This window comes from Pseudonaja textilis, chromosome 5 (assembly GCF_049901715.1).
Source record: "Pseudonaja textilis isolate UNSWEBS1 chromosome 5, rPseTex1.2, whole genome shotgun sequence".
Lineage (NCBI taxonomy): Eukaryota > Metazoa > Chordata > Lepidosauria > Squamata > Elapidae > Pseudonaja > Pseudonaja textilis.
In genome coordinates, this window is record NC_141994.1 from 15,261,488 (window position 1) to 15,282,168 (window position 20,681).

Sequence of the window (20,681 nt, forward strand, 5' to 3'; positions counted from 1 at the left end):
TTCTATTATTTACGTAACATGTATCCACCCATTCTACCTTGTCCCTGACTGATACACACCTACACAGAGGCAATAATTAATAAACGTACCAGTCCTTGAGGAAAAAAAATGTGCACATGTGCACACACACGCTATCTATTGCTTTACTAACACAGATGCATCTATGGCGGTGGCAGATAAAGAGGTGAGAAATAATTCCAGAAGCCATGTCTGGCAGGCTTGCCCTGCCTTGTTATTCTTTCCAACCCAATGGAATTTTGCAAAGAAATTACGTAAGGGAGGCCAGGACTCTGTCAGCAAATAAGCTCTGAAATCTAACAGAGCAGGATCCGAAATATGCCAGGTTTGACTAGGAGCTACAGATAAAAAAAAGCTCTCTGTGACTTGAAATGCGGGCAATTGTTCTGTTCCTAAAGCCCTCTGTTCTTTCTCTGGTGTCCGGAGAGGAAAAGAACTCCTCACATCATATGGTGCACATTTTTCCAATCTCATTTACCAGCTATATCTACACAGAACTAGGTCTTGTGAAACTGCATGATTTGACTCAGGGTTCAACGCAAAGTTGCAAGCTAGAATAAATTTCCAACGCTAGACCTCAAAGTTCTCAGTTCGGGATATCAAAAGGCAGAATCGTGTACAAGTAGCCCTCCACCACAATTCAAACCAGAATCTCAGTTGCTGAGTGAAGCGTGTCAAGATGTCACGTGATTGCCCATGTGACCGCTTCGCTCAACAACCACAAGCCCAGCACTTCAGTTGCAGCCATTAAGCAAACTTGTGGATTATTAAGCAGGCAAAGTCTTGGGTAAAGAGCATGCGGTGTCAGGAGCAGGGGTGGAATTCAGCTGGTTTGGACTGGTTCAAGAAAACCTGATGTTAAATTTACACCTAGTTCGCCGAACTGGTACATGAACCGACCAACTGGCCCCGCCTGCCCCTCCCAGGAATGTCCACGTGGCCTGTTTTGAATGCTGGTAAGTGCAGAGTCCACGTGGAGGCTCTCAGAGGGCAAAAAATGGGCCTTCTGGAAGTCCAGAAACAGCTTCCGGAGGGAGGGCCTCTGGACCCACGGGGAGGCCGTTTTCACCTTCCCAGGGGCTTGAGGGAAGCTTCCGGACCCTGAGGAAGACGAAAACAGCCTTCCTGGAAGTTCCGGTAGGCCACACCCACCATGGCCCCGCCCACCCAGCAACCAGGCAGCGAACCGGTTGCTGGGATTTTTGAATCCCACCCCTGGTAGGGAGAGGTCAGAAGCTGAAAATCCTTCCTGGCAAAATCCAAATGGATTTTCACCTTGGCCTCCTCCCCACCTGTCTGAATCATCCCAGGCTGCTTGCTTTACTGCGCCGCCTCTCTGCTCTCGGCATGGATTTTTGCTCCTTCTCCATTCTGGGGGCTGGACGGCAGGGCTGCCTGCCAAATGATTTCCGCTCCCCTCAGTGCACCGAAGGGAATTCTTTCACAGGAATGGAATGGAACTAAAATCCCCTGCTCCATTTCTGCACCCAGCTAAAGGATTTCAGCAGCCTGCTCAGCAGGCTGCTCTTTCCGCTAGCCATAGAGATGAGAGGGAGCCACTCTAGCAGGTGGCAGTAGCTTGCAACCTTCCTTCCATGGCTCCGTCGCTGACTTTCTGAGGAAGCCAGCAGAGAAGATGGCAAATGGTGATGACATGGTCATGAGGCACTAGGCAATGGGTGCAAACCAGTTGCCAAGCACCCAGATCAGGATCACATATCCATGGGGTGGTTTGTAAGATTGCCATACTTCTGGACCATTGTTAAATGAGCAGTCATAAATTGAGGCCTACCTGTAGAAAGGGTTTAAAAGAAAATGACTGTTTCAAGTTTCAAACTAATATGAGAAAGAAACTAATTGAGCATCATTTAGTAAAACCCAGGCCTAGATTTGAATGTTAATCTTTTGTGAATTGCAATCTGAAATAATCAATTTCTCTTGGATTAGTATATAAATTTGATTTATACACAACTTATGTACTTCTCTAAACCTTAAGAACCAGTTTTGGTTCAAAACATATTTTTAAAGTATACTTTATTTTAAAAGAAGCAATTTTAAACATGAATTCCATAAAATGATTTTGTTCTGAATTTTTTTTTTTAAATAAGATTTTAAAAATTGAACACTAGAGGGAACTGAAGATTATAATTAAGGGAAAAAAGCATATAAACTTAACTTACAAGTCTAGAATGGAGCAAAATATTCTAACATCGGGCATAATGAAGCATATTTTTTGAAAAATGGACTCAGAAATTAATAGTATCAACAGAGACATCTGTCTCTGTGAAGAAATTGGGTCTAAAAAATGTTAGGGAAGGGGAACAAATTTGTTCAACAAATACTTGCCAGGATTGAGGCTGAGTTGAAAGTGGGTTTACCAATGGCTACAGGAATGACACGAAAAAAGATGAGTTACACCGAACATAAAAAGGAAACTGACTGAAGTCTTAATAATTAGAAGAGCTATGAATACCGTAAACGAAGAGCGTCGGATTTTCCTATACTTGATTTACAAAGGAGGCTTGTTAAAGTTTTGAACAATTTCATGAGAACAGTCAAAGAAAAAACTGAAAAGAAATCAAGTACTGTGACATTTGAATTAATCTAGATTGATAGAAGTAAAAGGAAGGAATATAAAGTTAGTTTATTTGAGAAAAACACAGAACACAGAATACTAGAGTTGGAAAGGACCTGAGGAGGAAGGAAGGAAGGAAGGAAGGAAGGAAGGAAGGGAAGGAAGGGAAGGGAAGGAAGGAAGGAAGGAAGGAAGGAAGGAAGGAAGGAGGAAGGAAGGAAGGAAGGAAGGAAGGAAGGAAGGAAGGAAGGAAGGAAGGAAGGAAGGAAGGAGGAGGAGGAGGAAGGAAGGAAGGAAGGAAGGAAGGGAAGGGAAGGAAGGGAAGGGAAGGAAGGAAGGAAGGAAGGAAGGAAGGAAGGAAGGAAGGAAGGAAGGAAGGAAGGAAGGAAGGAAGGAAGGAAGGAAGGAAGGAAGGAAGGAAGGAAGGAAGGAAGGAATCTAGCAGGGCTTCCAAGGAAGAGACATGTTTTCTATTCTTATTCTGATTAGGCCATGCTGGGTAAAAGCGTAATACCATCTTTAGTTTCTAGAAAATGGTCCAACGCATTCAAATATTTTGCTAGTAAACTGTTTATTAGCTTCAAGCAGAAGGGCACAGTAGAGTGCTGTAGTTATAACAGCATCCTAGCTCTGTAGCAGAACTCTAGTTGGTAAGGTGCCAGGCATTAGAGAGCCAACGAGGTAATGTAGGTCAGCAAAGCCAGATCACTATTTGAGATGATTAGCTGTCAACTGATCCATTGAAAGTGGCCTCAGCAGACATTAAAAAAAAACCCATCCAGGATTCAATCTGAACAGTGAGCTGTAGGAGAGGGAACATTAAGAACTGCGTGAGCTGGCTTAGAGATGGAATATAGATGACTTGTGTCAATGTCTGGGAGATGGGCAATTCCCAAAGAGTATGCAACAATTTGTTCACTCTTTCCACACATAATTAGGGAACTGAAAAGGGAATTGGGAGATTATTTTATCTGAGCCTGTGTTCCCATGCTGGATTTTCTTTAGTACAGAGTATAGTTCACCATTCCACACAGCCATCCTACCTTTGCATAATTCTTTTTCATTCCACAAACATTCTTGTAACAGCCCACTAATTAAAAGTAACGCCCATACGCACATATCCAAGGCAGGAAATGTATTCCATTCCCAACAAATGGTTGTCCAATCATTTTTTGAAAACCTCAAGCAATACAGCACCCCATAATTTCAGGAAGCAAGCTTCTTTCACTGTAATTGTTCTTAGTGTCAGGGAATTTCTCCTTAGTTCCAGGTTGGAGATCCCTTTAATAATCTTCCACCCATTACTTTTTGTTCCAATCTTCATTTAATTTAATCACAGCCTTCGTTTCATTTAATTTTTTCAATTATTGAGGCTGCCCGCTTCCACAACTCTAGTAGCTTACAATTAAAAAGAAAATGAAAAAGAAACACATATATCAAAAAGTGTAAAAGAAGCAAATAAAACTGTAAGTTCAATGTGGAACGAACTTAAATTCGTTCAATGTGGAAACAACTTCAACAACTTTGGGAGGTAAATAACTCTTCCTACAGATGGAGATCAATCCTGACAGGAGCTCAAGGCTGACTCAGACTTCTATCCTCCCAAGGTCAATAAAATGAGGACCCAGATTGTTGGGGGAAATATGCTACCACTGTAAACCACTTAGAGACGGCTATAAAGCACTATGAAGTAGTATATAAGTCTAGGTGCTATTGCTACTGCTATTGGATTTGATTTTTTATTGCTTTATACTGTTCTGCCTCCCAAGGAATGCAGTGCACTGCACCAACAGGATAATAAAAATGCTTTCAATAAACTGTTTCTGCAACCAGAATATACAATTAAAATAAAACGTTATTTTTAAAAGGCAGTTGAAAAGACTAATCCTAGAGAAGCTGTCACCCTGCTGGGTGAACAAACAACATTTGTCATTTAAAACAAGGCAGCGTGGGAGCTAGTCGCGCATCCTCCACGAACTAGCCATCTCAAAACCAGCTGAGTTTTCTCAAGAGCACTTGGAGAAACTTTCCAGTATGAGGCTACTCCTTCAATCTATATCAAGGTAGGTATTTCCAAGCATCTTGAACGCATCTGATTTCCCCCAAAGGACACAATCTTTTCCTCTTGTACATCTAATGTATATATGGGTAATGAATGTATGGGTGACCTTGGGCATCCTAGGCACTGCTGCCTTGGAAACAATCAAACAAAAGGCACAGGAGACTCCTGGGGTTTAACTGTCAGAGAAAGAAACTTAGGAAGGACTCGCCATAATAGATCAAGTGGTTAAAAGCAATAGAAGGAAATCTGTACCTTCAGACTTGCAGGTTTAATAGATATAAAGCAAAGAATCATTGGGTTAGAAGAGATTCAGGAGCTTTCTGGCTGGGGAATTCTGGGAGTTGAAGTCCTTCAGGCTTAAAGTTGCCAAGGTTGGAGACCTCCGTTCTAGTCCAACCACGTGCTTCAAGGCAGAACATCTTATAACATCCCAGTCAAATTATGGTCCAATCTTTTCTTGAAAACCTCCAGTGATAGAGCACCCACAACTCCAGGAGGCAAGCTGTTTCATTAATTAATTGTTCTCAATATTAGGAAATTTATCCCTAGTTCTGGATTAGATCTCTTTTTAATGGTCTTATATTGTGGTGACAAGAACTGGACACAATATTCCAAGTGTGGCCTCACTAGTGCATTAAGATTGCACGGGCTTTTTTGATAGCTGCTGCACACTGCTGGCACATACTTGGTCCACTAGGATATCTAGTGTAGTAATGTAGTAACTCTCTCAGTTACTACTATTAAGCCAGGGAGCACCTATTCTATATCTAGTGTTTGGCGTTCCTGCCTAAGTACACCACTGAACTGCATTTTGTTGGATAGGATCCAACCCTCAAGTCTATCAAGATCCTTCTAACGCTTGAGTTTATCTTCCAAAATGTTAGCAATTCCCCAGTTTGGTGTCATCTACAAATTTTATGAGTTTCTTTTCTATCCCTTAATTTAGATAACTTGTGAAGATGTTGAAGAGCCCTGGGCCCAAGACAGAACCATGAGGCACTGAATGCTCCCCATTATATAGTTGTAGTTCCATTGAGGACTGCGTGTTGGATGTGATTGGTCAGCCAACTGAAAATCCATTTGGAGGTGATACTGTCTGTCCCACATTGTTATATCTTACCAAGAATTGAGCCGTGGTCTACTTTGTCAAATATCTTACTGAAGTCCAAGTATACTAGGTTTACAGCATTTCCTCGATCCACTAATTTAGTCACTTTATCAAAGAAGACAATAAGATTTGTATGACAAGTTCTGTTTTTTAATAAACCCATGCTGGCTTCTAGGAATTGCCTTGTTCAGGTACTTACAAACCTGTTACTTAGTTACCTTTTCCAGGATTTTTCCAGGTATTAATGTCAAGCTGATTAATCTATAATTTCCTGGATCTATTTTTCCCCTTGTTGTAAACTGGAACCACATTAGCTCTTTTCTAATCTTCTGGTAATTCCCCTGTGCTATAGGAGCTTTGAAAAATTACATTCAATGGTTCCAAAATTATATCTTCCAGATCCTTTGGATCAAATCATTTCTACTCATCCAGGGTAGATAATGGATATATTTCTTTTACCTTAAAGTAGCATGAGTTCATCTAGTTTCCTGTCTGGTTTACTTGGGAGACCTGATGTGACTCATGCAAGTCTGAAGGTCATAAGCATGGATTTGAACTTGATGGCCCATATAAGCCCATCCTATTTTACAATTCATTACATTTTATTCCCATCATATGATAACTTAGTTTGCAACTTGTGGCAGGTTCTAAAAGCTTTATCAGCATACAGTACCCAGACAACTGTTTGGATTCAACTGTCTATAAACATCTTGCCTGAAACAAGTCAGCTCTAGCAAGAGGAGACTCAAAATTTATAAAATATTCAAAATCTTGAGAAGTCATCCTCTTCCAAATCTGCAATAACTCAGTGAGATAAGAACTGAGAATACGCATGGGAGTACAGAGTAGGAATCATTTGGGAAGCTGAAAGCAATGATCCCAAGTATCACAATTTATCGGCTGAATAATACTCTGACCCAGACCTGGACGTTATACATCCCATGGGCCACATCCTGCCTGCAGGTTGTCCCAGGCCAGCATGCAGCATTAGGTGGGGGCATCAGCAATAGAGGCTAGGGAAGGCAGTGCAGGATTGGAGTGAGGAAACAGCAGCCCTTCACAAGAGTTCCAATTTCTCATGTGAGCCCCTAGGAAAAATTAATTACCTAGCCCTTCTCTATCCTCTAACCTAGCCACGGACTACAGGTAGTCCTCAACTTACAACAGATCATTTGTCAGAGCTGAAAAAAGTGACTTAAGTCATTGCCCAGAAGATCGTTGGTTGCCCTCTCCCCTCTTTGGAAGAGCTTTATAGCTCCCGCTGCCTTGAGAAAGTTCAAAACATTCTCAAAGATCCATCTCATCCTGGGCACCCTTTTTTTCACACTTATGACTGCTGCAGCATCTCTATGGTCACATGATTGACATTTGGATGCTTGACAACTGACTCACATTTATGACAGTTGCAATGTCTTGGAGTCATGTGATCCCTTTTTGCAACCTTGCGACAAGCAAAATCAATTGAGAAGCCAGATTCACCTAACAACCACATTATTAATTTAACAAATGCAGTGTTCCGCTTAACAAATGCGGCCAGAAAAACCAGAAAATGGGATAAAGCTCACTAAACAAATTTCTCACTTAGCAACATAAATTCTGGGCTCAATTGTGGTCTTAAGTCAAGGAGTATCTGTGTTACTTTCTTCACAATGTTTCCTAAAATTCTGATACAAAGCAGTCTTCAAGGTGCCGTATTTGGTAACAAGGTGTTGTCTCACAAAAAAATGGTGTGTGTTAGATTAAGTGTCCCTGTAGCTCTTTATAAAGAATAAAGTAGATGAGTTTGTTGGAGATGAACTACAACAAGGAAGAGGAAGTATAGCACAGTGAGACTTGCAAGATTGATGTCAGCTCTGCTGTGTAGACCAAGAAATCAGCTCCAGGGGAAGGCTAAATTGAAGGTGGCCCAGCAGAGATACTACCTGAGACTTCTAAGGAAACAACACCTGAATGAAAAACTGCTGGTGACCTTCTACCGCTGCACCAGAGAGAGTATCTTAACTTACTACACCTCTGTATGGTTTGCCAATTGCACTGTGGCAGATAGGAAAGCACTCCAGAGGGTTAACGTCATTGCCCAGAGGATCACTGGTTGTCCTCTCCCACCTTTGGAAGAGCTTTATAGCTCCCGCTGCCTTAAGAAAGTTCAAAACATTCTTAAAGATCCATCTCATCCTGGGAACCCTTTTTTTTTAACTATTACCATCTGGCAGACAGTACAGAATAATAAAAACAAGGACAAGGAATAGGTTGAAAAACAGCTTCTATCTCAGGGCAGTAACTCTATTGAATTCTACTGTATAGTGCAATATTAATGCAATATCAGGTTTTCAATTCAATCGCATAGAACAAGGCTCTTCAAACTTGGCAAGTTTAAGACTTGTGGACTTCAACTCCCAGAATTCCTGAGCTAACATGACTGGAAGAGGAATTCTGGGAAGTGAAGTCCACAAGCCTTAAAGCTGTCAAGTTTGAAGACCCCTGGTATAGAATGTGAAGGATGTGTGTTTGTGTTTTATTTTTATAATTATAATGTACACTGAAGATGGTATTTAATTTCATTGTATGAGGTGCCATGACAATAAACTAAACTAAACCATGGTAACTGAATTTTCCAAGTTTGATTGTGCTTTACCTCCTCCTCCTTCTTATAATTATAGTGCCTTAAAGAACCCGTCTTAGCTGCATTATATGGCTGTTCTGCACTTAAAGAATGTTTTATCCCTTGTCACTCTGGCAATGGAGCTCCTATATTCAGCCAAAATCTCCCTTAGGTTTAAATAGACAGCAACTGCCTAGGTTTCTGTACCAGCAATATACATATTGTAATGGGCAGTAAGAATAAGCTTGAAGAACAGAATGAAAAGCTGCAACCAGGGAAATGGACAAAACAAAAATTTGAGTCCAATACTGAAATGTTAATTTGAGAAAACAGACTGAATTGTTCACCCTAGTTCTCTTGAAAATAAAAGGAGGGAAGAGGAAGCCCACTGAGAAGTGCAAAATTCTGTTACTGCAACTTTGCAATAAAAATTAATATTTAGTTAATATTAACATTCCTAACTTTGGTTTCCTAGCCTGGTCTACCTTCAAAGGGAAGAAGACATATATACTCATGTATTGATTTCTTCTGGAATTCTAGCCTGATCTCTACATAGGCTTCCAGGAACGGATCCCTGTTTCTGCTCAGATATTTAGGATGGGTGAAAAGTGGTAGAAAATATGTTACTGTGTAATAGACGTGAGCATAATCTTGGAAGACAGGAGGAAGAGCCACAGCCTTGGCAATCGTCTAATAAGAGAAACCTGATACCAGAGGAGAGAGAGGGGGTAGAGAAAGCATTTCAGAAGGGAAACCTCCCTATTTCTCTGGAATGTTAAAGGTGAGGTAGAAGGACAGTGCTTTCAGACTTACAAGATTCTTACTGTAAATTTACAGGAAATGTAGTATTAGTACTCATGGGTTGGGTTTCCTGTCTGAACCAGAGATGGTATTCAACAGATTCTGACCAGTTCTGGAGTGGAAATTTTGATTAATTTGGAGAACTGGCAAATGGCACCTCTAACTGGCCATGCCCCCATCTATTCTTTGCCTCCCAGCTGATCTCCTGGGTCTTCTTTGTTGCCCTGCACAGGAGAACAGACCTGGAAAGTAGGTTAGGAAGGGCCGACGCACTATCCTTTCTTCACAACTTATAGGCAGATAAAGGATTGCTGCTGGATTTTTATCAGATACATTTTGGACATCTTAGTATACTGGAGATGTTACCTTCAGTGATACGATGGAATCAAATCGACCAATCTTGCTATTCCTTTTATTTAGTAGACATGCACACTTCTTATTTTTTTTCACAGGGCTTTTCCTTTCCACATCAATTGTATCTTGCCACAAAATAGTTAAACTAATGCTGCACCCCTTTCCAGTTTTGACAAATAGTTACTTAGCTGCCATTCCTTGTTTACTTGTACATTCTAACCAGAGATTTATGATGTTTGGGAGAACGTTCCAAAACATCCTGCTTTGGCTTCAAACATTTTTTACTTAATTCAGTTGCAATTCGCCTTGTTATCCAAAATGTTATAGCAATATAGCATTTCCTTCTGTGACTTGTCTTGCAAGCAGTTTTAGATATTTACAACAACTGCAGTCCTTTTCTTCTTTTTAATGCTTATAGATTAATTTTATACTGTACATAATTAAAAGAGTATACTTGAAAATATATCAAATGCGTGGATTCATTGTGTGCGCCACAGTTTAATAAATTTGATAAACAGAAATTAAATGCACATACCATTTAAACAAAGCCAGACTAAAGCCCCAACACTTAAACCATTATACAAAAACCACTTTTACTACCCGTAAAAGAACTATGTTAATAACAGAATCTAAAAATGGGCTTGTTTTATTATCACAACCCAATTCCTGCTTCTATCCATCATTAAAATATTCTGAACTTAGACTGAATGGAAAGCAAACTAGTTTGGAGATTACTGTGTGCAGTATACTTCTGGCTGAACAAAGAAAAACTCAATTTCTTTGTACTCACGGAGAAAGTGCTTTTCCAGCAAGGCAATTTCCAAGTGGCCTTTGATCTCATTTAATCTGTCAGACTCTGTTCTGTTGTAATCGGGAACTCCTGTCGCCATGATGACAGTCCCAGGACCAGCCTACGGAGAGAGGGAGGGGGGTTATAGATGCTGGCAGCTCAGAAGCCAATCTCTGGAGGAAGAAGAGAAGCAAGACCATCCCACACACACCCCTGGCACACACTCCAAAATGCAAATAGAAAGGAGTAGATCAGCAACGGTTATCTTTTTATTTACTAGTTTATCTGGGGCAAACCAAGAGCTGGGCAGAGCCATGTACAGCATTAGCCTGCTGACATGAATCAATGGAAGCTCATGAAAGGAACCCTATCTCCCTCACGGCGTGTCTCGCATCAGTGCGCCTGCTCAGACCTCCACGCCAAATGCTTTGATTTCTGCAGCAAGAAAACGTCATTATCTAAACTCCCTCTGATTGGCTAGAAGCTGCCTCCAAATAAGGATCCTTCCAAGTCAATTATGGGCCATGGTTTCAAGAGGGCCATTTAAACAATTAGGAAGCCCGTAAACTGAAGAGTGCGGCACTCAGGATAAACCCTCTCTCATGAATATGCGAGAACAGTTTGAGGGGATCAAGGAGGGTGAGGAGGGGGAAAAAAAAACTTGCAATGTTTAAAGATTCCTACCACTGTAATATTCTTGAGATATTAACTTTAAAAAAAATACACAGAGAGAGAATAGGACAGATAATGCAGCATTACAAAGATCAGGACAGATTGATATGCTCATGTAGATTTGGGTATAAAAATAAATAAATATATAAAAAATAAATAAAAATACCAGGGAGTGTGTGTGTGTGTGTGTGTGTGTGTGTGTGTGTGTGTGTGTGTATCAATTTCCAAGCAAGACAGAAGCTATACGGTTGCAGGAACTGAGCATGGCTAGTCTAGTGAAGAGAAGGATCACCCTATAAAGCCTTAGTAAGACCACACCTAGAGTACTGCATCCAGTTTTGATCACCACTATAAAAAAAGATGTTGAGACCAGTGGTGCATTTCAAAAAATGTTGCCACCGGTTTGGTGGAAGTGGCTGGGTGCACATCCACACACTTTGCGTGTGCGCGCATGCCCGATTGCACGCTTTGCACAGGTGCAGAGGCTTTCCAACTCACCTCCTACAATCCTGCACTCTCCCTGTTGCTTCAGCAGCTGCCATGCAGCGGTCTGCTATGCCACGCAAAGCAGATGCGCTTCCAAAGCAAGACATAAAAGTTAGTATGGGAGCCTGGGGGACAACAGGTGGGCCCAACAGCAGAGAGTCGGAAAGAACTGGTTCGGTCTCTGCTGCTAATCGGCGCTACCGGCCAGGCGAACTGGGCCAAACCGGTAGAATACCACCACTGGTTGCAGAGAAGTGCAGAGAAGAGCAACCAAGATGATTAGGGGACTGGAGGCTAAAACATACGCTGAACTGTTGCAGGAACTGGACATGGCTAGTCTAGTGGAGATAAGGACCACAGGAGACATGATAGCTGTCTTCCAATATTTAAGGGGCTGCCACAGAGAGGAGGGGATCAAGCTATTTTCCAAAGCACCCGAAGGCCAGACAAGGAAAAATGGATCGAAATTGAAGGAAAGATTCAACCTGGAAATAAGGAGGAATTTTTTGACAGTGAGAGAAATCAACCCATTGGACAGCTTGCCCTCAAGAGGTTGTGGGAGCTTCATCACTGGAATCTTTCAAGAAGAGACTGGAGTGCCATCTATCAAAAATGATGTACGGTCTTCTGCTTGGGCGTGTGTGTGTGTGTGTGTGTGGACTAGATGACTCTGTTAATCTGTAATTCTGGTTGTAAACTATGATTATCATAAAGCACATCACCACATGTGACTGGACTTGATTTTATTACCTTTCTTGTGACTGTGGTTAGGCGAATATGATGGTCATTAAGTGACCCACTGTTTGCTAATGAGCGGTGGGTTTTGGGGGTTTTTTGGAGGTGGGGGAGGTTGCAGGAAACCAGACATAAAGACGGCTTTCTGGAAACACTGTCATAAATCATGGTCGCAGGACCTTGGGGTGCTGCAAACAGCTACAAATGTGGCCCCACTGCCAAGCTCCTAAAATGTGGTCCTGTGACTTCAAAAAGGGTGATGTTGTGACTTTGAAGCCAGGTTGCAAGTAGCTTTTTGTGGGGGAGGGGCTGTCCATCAAAACTTTGAATGGTCATTAAGAGATCAGTCATAAATTGGGGACTATGGTATAAACTTAAAGAAAGGAAGAGATGCATACGTATGAGAGGGTGAATGAATGCTAAAACATCTTGTAAGAACAGATGGCCATGCATGAAAGGAGCTAATAGACAAGGCCACAATTGTTATTCTATTAATATATTATATATTAATATGTTAAATTATTGTTTCTAAAGCTGCATTTGAGATTAGAACATGTCGCGTAGGGATTAACGGGAGCTGATAGTAGTTCAGTGGGAAAACTGGTGGGAAAAACAATGCAGACAATAAAGTTTGCCTCAAAACGTATTTGTGTTATTATGAAGTTTAAAATAATATCACTTGAAGGTAAATATATTGCCACTGATAATTATAGTTTTTCCCCTTCCGGGAAAATGGTACTGTAGCAAGAGATGTAGATGAGTTAGAAAGGAAGAATCTGTAAAAACTACATTTCAGAAATAAAGAATTAAGCAGAAAATTCAACCACAGATCTGAGAGGAAAACATATACATTGATCAAGAATGCAGCAATGCATTTTCCCCACTTTTTAAACCTATAATATATACACAAACATTGAAAGTAAAACTGAAACATGTGCCAATATCCTTATTTATACATTTAAATATAGTGAAGCTTATCTCCGATGCAAATGCAAAAAAATTCAGACATAAGAGCTTTTAATTTTATAGCGGGATATTTTCTTTCGAGCATTCAATATACATACATCTAGAAATTAATTTTCTACATAAACCCCCTCCCCCAACATTTTAGGAATATGAATTCCTATGCAGTCCTTTTATTTGTCTCTGCGTGTTAAAAAGGAAATCAGAATCACTCCTGTTTTTATCTTTTTTCTTGTTTTCTGGAAGATTGGCTATGCGGTCATCTGTGGAAAATAACGTCGTATCATCAATGGCTGACCTAACAGTAAATAGGCAGGTAGGCTAGTGTCATTCTGAAAGGCTAAAATTGTACTCCATTATCTGCTTCAATGCTTTTACTGTGTTCTGAGAAATGGTGATACTTCAAAAGCAGCCACTGGGAATCACAAGTATTTCTGCCACGGAAATCGGGGTTAAAAGTATGCAGATTGAGGTACTATCAAGTGATCCAGAATCAATATAACAGAATTCAGTTCCATGTAACTGGATATAATTCCACAGTCAATTCTAATCCCCAACCCCTATTAACTACAAGAGGCCAATGCTTCAACAATAAAAATGATGTAACAAGTTGTATTCTGGGCTTTTATTTTTACCCCAAATTCCTATGTTCCCATCAGTCTTATTTTCTTATTAATACACCCAGATGCACAAATGGAAAGTTACACTTGCTTAGCACTTATCTTTGTCCCCATAAGATATTAATCTAACTTCACAGTATTTTAAACACATCAACGTAGAGTTCTTAGAAGGTGAAGCAGAAATGACTTTTAAATTATAAATGAAGGCAAGGTTTTCACATAATTACTGAGGAAAGGGACATTTAGCATGCTTGTTCAGAAATAAGTACTCTGGGTTCAGTACCTTTTTCAAGCTATAATTTTATATTGATTTATCTAGAAAGTAGGACTGAAGGAACTCAGTCAAGCTTACTTCTGAGCCAGACTATTTAGCAGGAACAATCCGTTCTTCCAGAGTCACCTTCTCCCTTATAATTTTGAAAACTGCACAACTTGTTAATGATTTGAGAAAGAAATCACATAAAAACTGCAATACAAGCCCTACATAAAGCTTTATGTAATGGAGCCTATGGTATCTCCCCAGCCTGTAAGTGCTGGCAGAGTTGATATATTATGGGTTCCTATTATGTAAACAATGTTATCTATCAGGACCCAAATGGGGCCTTGGAAGTGCACTTTCCATTTAGCCTTTTGATATAGCCTTCCATCTGAAATTTAAGGGAATCCTACCCTTCTAGCCTTTCAGAAGCCATGATGACCAGGCTCATTACATAAGCATTAGGCTAAAATGGGGGTTGAGTCAGAAGGTTAATAGTTTGGTTGGTCTGGTGCCTAGTGAAAAGGATTGTTCTGTTTTTGTTCTATTGCTTTTATTGAGATGATGTAATGGGTATTGGGAATGGCTTTGAGAGACGGAAGGCACAGGCCACTACTAAGGCAGCGCTCAGATTATTTGTCGAGGTAGGCCCCAAAAATAACGGTTTACATTCCAGAGATCTAAAGGACCTGGAAGATGCAATCTCGGAGCCACTGAATATAATATTTCAAAGCTCTTGTAGCACAGACGAACTACCAGAAGACTAAAAAAGAGCTGATGTTGTTCCAATCTATTAAAAGAGGAAAAAAATGGAACCTGGAAACTATCAACCAGTCAGCTTGACATCAGAACCTGGGAAAATCCTGGAAAAAAAAATAATCAAGTGGAGAATTTGTGAGTACCTAGAAACAAACAAGGCGATTACAAGATGAAGACATGAGTTAGTTAAAAGCAGATCATGCCAGACAAATGCTATTGCCTTCTTTGACAAAGTGACTAAATTACTGGATCAGGGAAATGCTGTGCTCATGGTATACTTGGACTTTAGTTAGGCATTTCACAAAAGTAGACCAGAGCCTATTTCTTGGTGAGAGAACAATGTGGAATAGACAGGACCACCAAGAGATGGATTTGCAGTTGGCTGAATAATCACACCCAACAGGTAGGCCTCGATAAGACTATATCTATAGGGAGGAAGCATGCAGTGGGGCACCTCAAGCTTCTCTCTTGGGTCTGGTGCTCTTCAACATTATCATAAATGATCTCAATGAGGAGATAGAAGGTGAATTCATCCAATTTGTAGAAAAACACCAAGCTGGGGGGCATTGCTAACAAGACGAACTCAAGATTCTGAAAGAACCTGACAAAGTGAACACTGAGCAACAAGATGCAGTTCATTGGTGAGAAAAGTAAGGTCCTACACCTAGGCATTAAAAACTAAACATATAGGTATTGAATAGTAACTGGCTCGACAGCAGTAACTGAGAGAGGGATTTAGGTGTTCTAATGAACCACCTCTTAAGTATGAGCCAGCAATGCGCTACAGCTGCCAGAAAATCCAATGCAGTCCTAGACTATATCAAACCAAGGATAGCGTTTAGATCACAAGAATACTGCGCTAGTGAGGTCACAGAGAAGAGCAACAAAGATGAAAAGACACCTGGAGCAGAGGTGGGATTCAGCAGGTTCTGAACAGTTCTGGAGAATCAGTAGCGGAAATTTTGAGTAGTTCAGAGAACTGGCAAATACCACCTCTGACTGGCCCCGCCCCCATCTATTCTCTGCCTCCCGAGCCTCAGCTGATCCACTGGGTCTTCTTTTGTTGCCCTGCACAGGAGAACGGAGCTGGAAATCAGGTTAGTGGGGTGGGGAGGGAATGGGGATTTTGCAGTAACTTTCCCCCAGGAGTGGGGAAAGAATGGAGATTTTACAGTATCCTTCCCCTGCCACGCCCACAAAGCCACGCCCACAAAGCCACCCCATGCCCACGAAGCCATGCCCACAGAACTGTTAGTAAAAAAAAATTGAATCCTACCACTGATCTGGAGGCTAAACCATACAATGAACGGTTAAGGGAACTAGGCAGGCCTACCCTATCAAAGAGAAGATGCTAACACAGAGCAGAGTGTCAGCTTGCTCTCCAAAGCACCTGAGGGCAGGACAAGAATAAAGGGTGGAAGCTTTTTAAAAGAAATAGAACCTAAAACTGAGGAGAAATTTCTTGATAGTGAGGACAATCAATGGAACAATTTGCCTCCAGGAGCGGCGGGTGCGCCATTGCTGGAGGTTTTCAAGAATAGACTGGACCTCTGAGGTCTCTTCCAGCCCTTGGGGTTGGTTTGGGCCTGCCCCTGACAGAGGGCACTATTACTATATTATTTATGTTATGTTTTCTTCATTTTTAGTGCATTGCGTGCGGGTTTTTTTTGTATGCTGGTCAAAGCCAATCGGAATTGAAATGCAACAGAAATCTTAATGCTGTGATGAATAAATAATTGAAAAAAAAGTCAGCCTCAGAATGTAGATCAGTTCAATAAATCAACTCCACATTAAGACTAAAATGGCTTTTTAAAAAAAATTAAGATTGGCTATAGAAGCAGAATCATCCAAGTCTGACTGTGTTTTCTTTCTTCTCTTTGTTATGCTCATGTGAATTAGGGAGACATATGCCTAAGATGTTTACACATACTTTCTTCATCGTTTAGGCTTAAGCAATATGTTTGCTTGTTGCCTTGGCCTATCTCTGAGGCTCTGCACACTTCATTCTCTAACTTACACAGTTGTCAAGCCCAAGCAACCACACCCACATGTGTAGAATTCAAGCATTATTATATTCTGCCTGTCATACAGGAACCTCCTCAGACTGGTGGCCTTAGCATGGGGACAGATAGATAAGGCTTTATTGAAGCTTAAGCGGGGTGGGTGGGTCCATTCTGGATCTCTTGTGGCTCTGCAAGAACTCAAAAATAATTTTGCCCTCCCTTCTTCCTGGCTGAGTGTCTCCCAACCATAGCTCAAATTAGAAGCTGATAGGCCTCAGTAGCACTTAGGATTAAAGACAAAAAAACATTCTTTCGAACATGCCAGGATGCATATGGAGCCCCTGTCCATAACACCGTGGATGTGTCTTTTCCTGATACCTCTTCAACTGCAGAGGATAAATGGACAATCCCAGGGAAAAATGTAGCTGCTTTAAGGAACTGCTTGCAAGCGCTAAGTTAACATCCTGACATGTTCCCCAAATGCCCTCTTGTCCCACAAGTCTAAGTGACATACTGCCGTAGAAGTTAACACTGCCACTGTCACTGTTTTATAAATTTCAATCTTTTTTTCTGATGGGGGAGCTTTTTCTTATTACTTTGTGTACCATAAGGCAGCAGAGAAGTATTTCAGCAATTAATATTTTATCCTTCCGTTAAAAATTGCCAGAGAGGGAATTATGCAATACCTAATTTTAAGAGACAGAGGAACAGTTAAATCTAGCAGCGCCAATGTTAATTAAACTTCAGCGAAATGTTGGAAAGCTTCTATATTCAACAAGCTTCTATTCTATATTTGGTGCAACAAATCTTTTTCTTCAGTCATATCCACCCACCGTATTATGCAATGATTCTTAACAGTCAAATTGCAAAAATGGGAGAGCCTGAAAAGCTGCAAAAGAAATTTCACTTATTTCACTGATATGTAGCCAGCTTACTAGCATCCAGATATGACAACAAAAGCAATGTTCCTTGAAATACTTGAAATCCTAAATTGCATTAACGAGGGATACAATCAAGATCAAGTGAGGTACTAATACAACTGTATAAGACCATACCTAGAGTACTGCATCCAGTTTTGATCACCACACCCCTTTGTGGAGATTCTAGAAAGAGTGTAGAGAAGAGCAACCAAGATGATTAGGGGACTGAAGGCTAAAACATATGATGAACGGTTGCAGGAACTGGGCTTGGCTAGTCTAGTAAAGAGAAGGACCACGGGAGACATGATAGCGGTCTTCCAATATTTGAGGGGCTGCCACAGGGGGGAAGGGGTCAAGCTATTTTCCAAAGCACCTGAAGGTCAGACAAGGAATAATGGACAGAAACTGATCAAGGAGAGATTCAACCTGGAAATAAGGAGAAATTTTCTGACAGTGCGAACAATCAATCGATGGAACAGAAATTGCCCTCGGAAGTTGTGGGAGCTTCATCACTGGAGGCTTTCAAGATGAGACTGGACTGCACCTGTCAGAAATGGTGTAGGTTCTGCTTGGGCAGGGGGTTTGACTAGATGACCTACAAGGTCCCTTCCAACTCTGTTAATCTGTATCTGTATCTACTTTTATGTATTTGTTTATACACACTTACAAACTTCGTATACCACCTATCTCAGAGGCTTAGGACCATTAAAATAACAATATCCACACAAATAAAAATCCCCAATGCAACAAATCCCCAAAATATAACAGAGTTAACCTGAATCCCCTTTCAACACCAAATTTTTAATGGAATTTGTAGTTTTAACAATCTTGAGAAAAGTTAGCTGGATGGGGATCACTACAGAACACTGTTCCAGTGCAGGCTGGAGAAGGAGGAATGCTTTCAGAGCCCTAAACTCATGTAGGGTAGGGTCTGTACAGTGGTGGGATTCAATTTTTTTTTACTACCGGTTGTGTCGGCGGGGCTCAGTGGGTGGGGCAGGGGAAGAATACTGTCAAATATCCAGTCAGAGGTGGTATTTGCCAGTTCTCCGAACTACTCAAAATTTCCGCTACCGGTTCCCCAGAACTGGTCAGAACCTGCTGAATGCCACCTCTGGGTCTTTACCTTCTTGAGATGAATGCAGAGAACAAGAGAAATGAGTGCTGGAAATGAGAGAGCTGGCTCTGGAGACACACAGAGGCTTAAACCACAAAGAGATTTGAAAGTTAAGGACAGATCTGATTATACCAGAAATGTAAAAAAAACTTCTGACATGTGATGGTTGGGAAGATATGTCAAGGCATGTCAAACTCCATTTCATTGAGGGCCACATCAGGATTGTGTTTGACCTCTGGGAGGGGAGGTGTGGCCGGGTGTGTGCGGCCAGCTTGATGTCATTCATGTCAGAGGTGCCTGTGGTGGCCTGAGAGCTATGCCAGCGAAAAAGGGCTCCCAAGCTCCGTTTTCAGCTGCGATGGCCTCTGCCACCCTCTGCAAGTGAAACTGGAGCTCAGAAGGGCTGCAGGCAGCCCTCCCGAGATCTGTTTTCACTGGCAGAGGCACCACAGATCGGTTCTTTGCTGCTTCCCAGTGGCCCCATGGGCCAGATCTAAGCATCCCATGGGCCAGATCCAGCCCATGGGCCTTGAGTTTGACACCCCTGGTTAAGATGCTGGAGTGATACAAAGAAGACTCACATTCAATCAAATGTCTGAAAGCTCACTTGGTGACCTTGAGCCAGTCACTAATTTAGCTGAACCTTTTTCAAAGGGTTGTTATTGTAGGGGAAAAATGAGAAAAAAAATAATATAGCACTTTCTAAACTTCCTGGATGAATGGTAGGATATAAATATAATCAATAAAATATTCCCTGTGTTTATCCAGTGCTTTGGGTCTATTATGTGAGTTGTCTGGTTTTGGCTTAATCATTAAACAAACTCAGCCACTGTGTTCAGTAAACCAATCCAGGTTTATGAGATATTGTATGGTGATATGTGGAACGGGGTTAACTCTGGCTTATTCGATGAAATTTAGGGAGCTCTGTGAATAGAGTGGTTTAAAGAAACATTTCAATATCCATAAAGTTTTTGCAATAAAGCTTTATGGAAGGGGAAAAAAATGACTCAGGAGTTTCAACTCATCTCAGAGCTAACAAATAAAACAAAAAAGGAATCTAAAACACATACAAAAGAATCAGAAAGAAATAAAAGGTTTTTAGTTTTGTGAGAAAACCAGCAACAGGGAAAACAAATTTAACCATACTAGCCTTGAGAACGTTTTGTTTTGATGAACCTTCTAATTCACCTTTCAAGGTCACCTCATGGAGTCAATATAAGAGCTCATCTGTCCACTTTCTTTTCATGACATGGCACAGAGCAAGTTATTTTTAACTGAGGAGTTTGGAGCAAGCAAGTCCACAACATTTTAGAACAACCACTAGAGAGATCTTGTTACTTTCACTGTGCCTTGAATGTAAAAAAAAAAACCTTTATCATATTAGTACAATTTAGTTGCCTTTGGCTGCTCTAGACTTAAAGACCATGTTAGTTCAAATAAAATAAAGAGATTACGTTTTTGCTAAATTGTTATTTATTTATTCTTCAAACCTGAAATTAGACAAAAAAAAAATCAAGTTTGGCTCTAATAAGAAAAAGCTCTTCACTCAAGGTCCAATACAGACTCTCAATATAGATTCCTATCTCAGAAAGATGCAACACGGAAGGACCAAAGTCACTTCCCTTCATATTTGCATTTTTGGTTTTCAGGAGATCTCCAGATCCAATCAGTATATAGGCAGCAAGAAAGATAAAATATGCCATCCTTCTCCTAACAACTGTTTGCATCAAATTCAAAGTTCTTTATAATTATATTTAGATGCAAATGAGTACATTACTGCATACACAGCATATACATGCCCTATTTTTTAGTTCGGTTTGTTTGTTTGTTTGTCAAATTT

At 40.9% G+C, this 20,681-nt stretch overlaps 1 protein-coding gene across 1 annotated transcript in view; it reads right to left on the bottom strand.

Annotated features, from left to right (window-relative positions):
- The window catches only part of GRAMD4 (GRAM domain containing 4), a 92,330-nt gene that overhangs the window by 37,613 nt on the left and 34,036 nt on the right, over positions 1-20,681 (bottom strand). Inside the window, exon 3 of the mRNA XM_026702959.2 lies at positions 10,311-10,431. Within this exon, the coding sequence (XP_026558744.1) occupies positions 10,311-10,431 (121 nt within the window). The remainder of the gene's footprint in view (positions 1-10,310; positions 10,432-20,681) is intronic.